Source organism: Salvelinus namaycush, chromosome 18 (genome assembly GCF_016432855.1).
Source record: "Salvelinus namaycush isolate Seneca chromosome 18, SaNama_1.0, whole genome shotgun sequence".
In the NCBI taxonomy this organism is placed as follows: Eukaryota; Metazoa; Chordata; class Actinopteri; order Salmoniformes; family Salmonidae; genus Salvelinus; species Salvelinus namaycush.
The window spans coordinates 29,567,714-29,570,951 of NC_052324.1; the positions used below are offsets into that span (position 1 = coordinate 29,567,714).

At 42.5% G+C, this 3,238-nt stretch overlaps 1 protein-coding gene across 1 annotated transcript in view; it reads right to left on the reverse strand.

The window, feature by feature from the left end:
* Positions 1-2,951, reverse strand: part of LOC120063339 (tricarboxylate transport protein B, mitochondrial-like) — a 35,796-nt gene extending 32,845 nt beyond the window's left edge. Inside the window, exon 1 of the mRNA XM_039013666.1 lies at positions 2,645-2,951. Coding sequence (XP_038869594.1) covers positions 2,645-2,756 — 112 coding nt within the window. The 5' untranslated portion in view covers positions 2,757-2,951. The remainder of the gene's footprint in view (positions 1-2,644) is intronic.
* Between the last annotated feature and the right edge of the window lie 287 nt (positions 2,952-3,238).

Below are 3,238 nucleotides of genomic sequence, written 5' to 3' on the forward strand. Positions count from 1 at the left end.
TTCCTAGGGTACCACAGTGTGATTTCAACACACACTCATATACTAAACATACATACACAAGCCATTAATCAAAATAACAAAATATTCTTGGTCTCCCCCTAAATTTGCACCCATAGATTCAGACAGTAAGAAAAACAGAGAAAGAGAGAGAAATATATTCTATAGATAAGGAGTAATCAACTGACTTTAAAGAGTGGAGTGTACAACTACACAAACAGGTTAAATAAGAGTTGGGCTGACAGAGAGAGGGAAGAAAGATGGAGCCTGTTTCGGCTGTTAGCGTTCCCAGCCAGCTTGTCTGGTTAGTCTGGTTGAAAGGATAGGAAGGGAGGGAGGAGGCCAGGCGGGTTTCTCCAATCTATCATCTAGATGGATGGCCTCATTTAAATGTACCAATAGCTGAGAGGAGGAGAGTCCGGAGAGACTGTGTGTGAAATGGCACCATAGGCTGTTAGGATTGTGAAAGGAAAAAAAGGTTGCACAAACCTGCAGTACCAAAGAGTACTGTATGAAACTGTGCATGCTGGCCGGTTTTATTGTTGCTCCACAGTTGGAACAACATTACTACAGTACAAGGTTTGTCAGGGTCACTGTGGTCTCTTGTCAAGGCTGTAATCAATAGAGTGGTGCTAAATGCCTCTCCATGAGGGTGCCTCTCCATGAGGGTGCCTCTCAAGGCCTCGAAATGCACCAGCCTGCCCTGCCTCACTCTAATCACACACAATATGTGGGGGGGGGGGGGGGGGGTCATGAGTTTCAAATGCAACCAGGTTCAGTCTGAGGTTACTTTGACAAACCAATATGCGTAATATCCTATGGAAGAGTATGTATGGGATATGAGCCTATGTTATAACTGCATACTGCAGCATTACTAAGAGTCTGTATGAGTTTGTATATTACTACTGCATTATTCAACCTAGTCCTCCACTATAACAGACCTGATTCTGCCCTTTTATACATGCACTCACGCCACTGAGGAATATGTTTATTGTGAATCTCATGCTTTCTACATGTAGGCCTAGTGTATGGCAACTCTGTAATCAAACTACTGAAACCAAATGGCATATCAATGGCATATCAATGGTTTATGTATAGTACAAGCACAACCCCAGATTCCTGAAGCCTTAATTGAACTTAATAGCATTATCGAAGGACAGCATCTCTCTCCTTCAGCATGGTCTACATTTAAATATATCCAGTGTGATGTGGTTGAAGGTAACTAGCAGTGATCACTAGACTAGATCAGAGTAACAGAATAATGTCAGTGCACTGATCCAACCGCAGCAGTTTGGGGATACGGATAGAGACCCTGCCAGCCAGGCAGGATAAGGACACAAGTAGAAAACAGATTATTTAATTCAGTGCTTGAGAATGTCTTAAGACCTCGCTCTACCAGTATCCCTCACAGCAATGGAGGTTTCAGAGATGAAGGCTACTAGCCTACTACTACTAATAGGTAGATGTCTGAGCTACTCAATACTCATTTTAGAGACATTCTCCTGCTCAGTCCACAGTGCTTGGGTTTCTATATTTGATCCTCATCCAATGCTTGTTATGGTCTTTCTTCAGGGACAGAGGTGGTGGTTTTGGGTGGTTTTACTTCAAAGACATTCCAGTCCAATTTCAGGGTTATTCGTTTTAATTTCACTGTGTGGAGGGGGCAGTCCAGAGGAGAAACATGTAATTTCAGAGAAGGATACACCCAGAAAGATGACTGTGTCTGCTGCCTAAAAGAACAGGGCTGCAGAGTGGGGAATACATGCCTTGGCCTGCTAAAAGTCTACCTGTTAATTCCTCTGAACCAGATGGAGATGCAACAGATGCTCTTTGTCATCTCAGGTAAATTGCACAGTAACATGAATGAAGGATCTGTATATCCTAACATATGCAGGAGGTAAACATTTCAGCATTCCCCAGTCCTTCTACCTGAGTAACTACTGTCTGCCGCTAAGGGGGGGAAATGAGGGGTGTTGGCTTTGTGGTGTCCTTTCATAACCAGGCAGTTGTTTTGCAATACAGTATTAGAAGGCTAGTGTTACGACAGTCAGTTACAGAAAAGATCATAAGATAATTTCATAATCATCAATGTTAAAGTATATTCGAAATCGTATTCATTAGAATCTAAATAATATTAAGTGAATAATAATAAAGCCTACAATTCAACAGTTCCATGTAGCCTACTAGTCTAAAAAGAGTTCCACTATTTTGTCATGTGCTCTACAGGCAGCTAAGCAAATCGCCTCTTTATTGAAATGCAAACATACAGCGCATGTTAAACTGACAATAATAACACCGAAGACTAGCATATTCCAGTTTTTGTTGTGAATTAACTGTTGAACACAATACAACACACGACAGTTGACAGTTCTAACTTATTCAAATGGACGCTCTCGCTTCGTGCACGGCTTCCAATGAAACATCATCAGTACATCATTTACAACAACCCCTGGCTGTCAAGTGAAAGTGACATGATCAGAAACAATGTTACTTTATTCAGAAACAATGTTACTTTATTATACAGGCTAATGCTTTCTCTCCACGACGATGCGCTATACAGTAAAGTCACTTTAGTGTGTATCTGAAAAATGTTAAGTCATCTCTATTGGCAATAGGTGGTGTCTGAACAAAGGATGACAAAACTTACCTGCTAGAATTGCCTTCCCTGGGTGAGTTAATTTCGCTTTTCCTCCAGGTGCCGCCGCCGCCAGACACCTGGGTCTGTGAAAGAGGCTGGTGAATTTACTGTTTACTTCCATTGTCAAGAAATAATTAAACCAATATCTATCTAGATATAAACTAAGTCTACGAAAGTCCTTAAACTAGTTTCTAGTTGATATAACGTTCAGTGCATACCATGGATATCATGTCAGACATCCGCTGTATGTGGACAGTAAGCTACTACACAGCTCGCAGTTGCGGGGAGAAAGCCTATCTATCCCTGGAGCCGAGGGAGGAGAGACGGGGCATTTTCGTTCCACACCAGGAGAAGGGCGGGGCTGTGTCTCTCTCTAGTCTAGGCGCGTCACATCCTTGTACGCGTCAACTCGCAAAAAGGAATACATTAGCAAAGCAATACATTTCTCAGTTCAGCAAACAAACACACAGCGATGTAAATTAAAGTATCAGCCCCAGTAGAGAGCGTCATGTTGAAATAGCACCTTCCTCCACCCTGCTCCCACCAGAGCAAGAGCGAGCCGTGGTACAAAGGCGCCTCAGACCCAAAACACCATCAATCAAG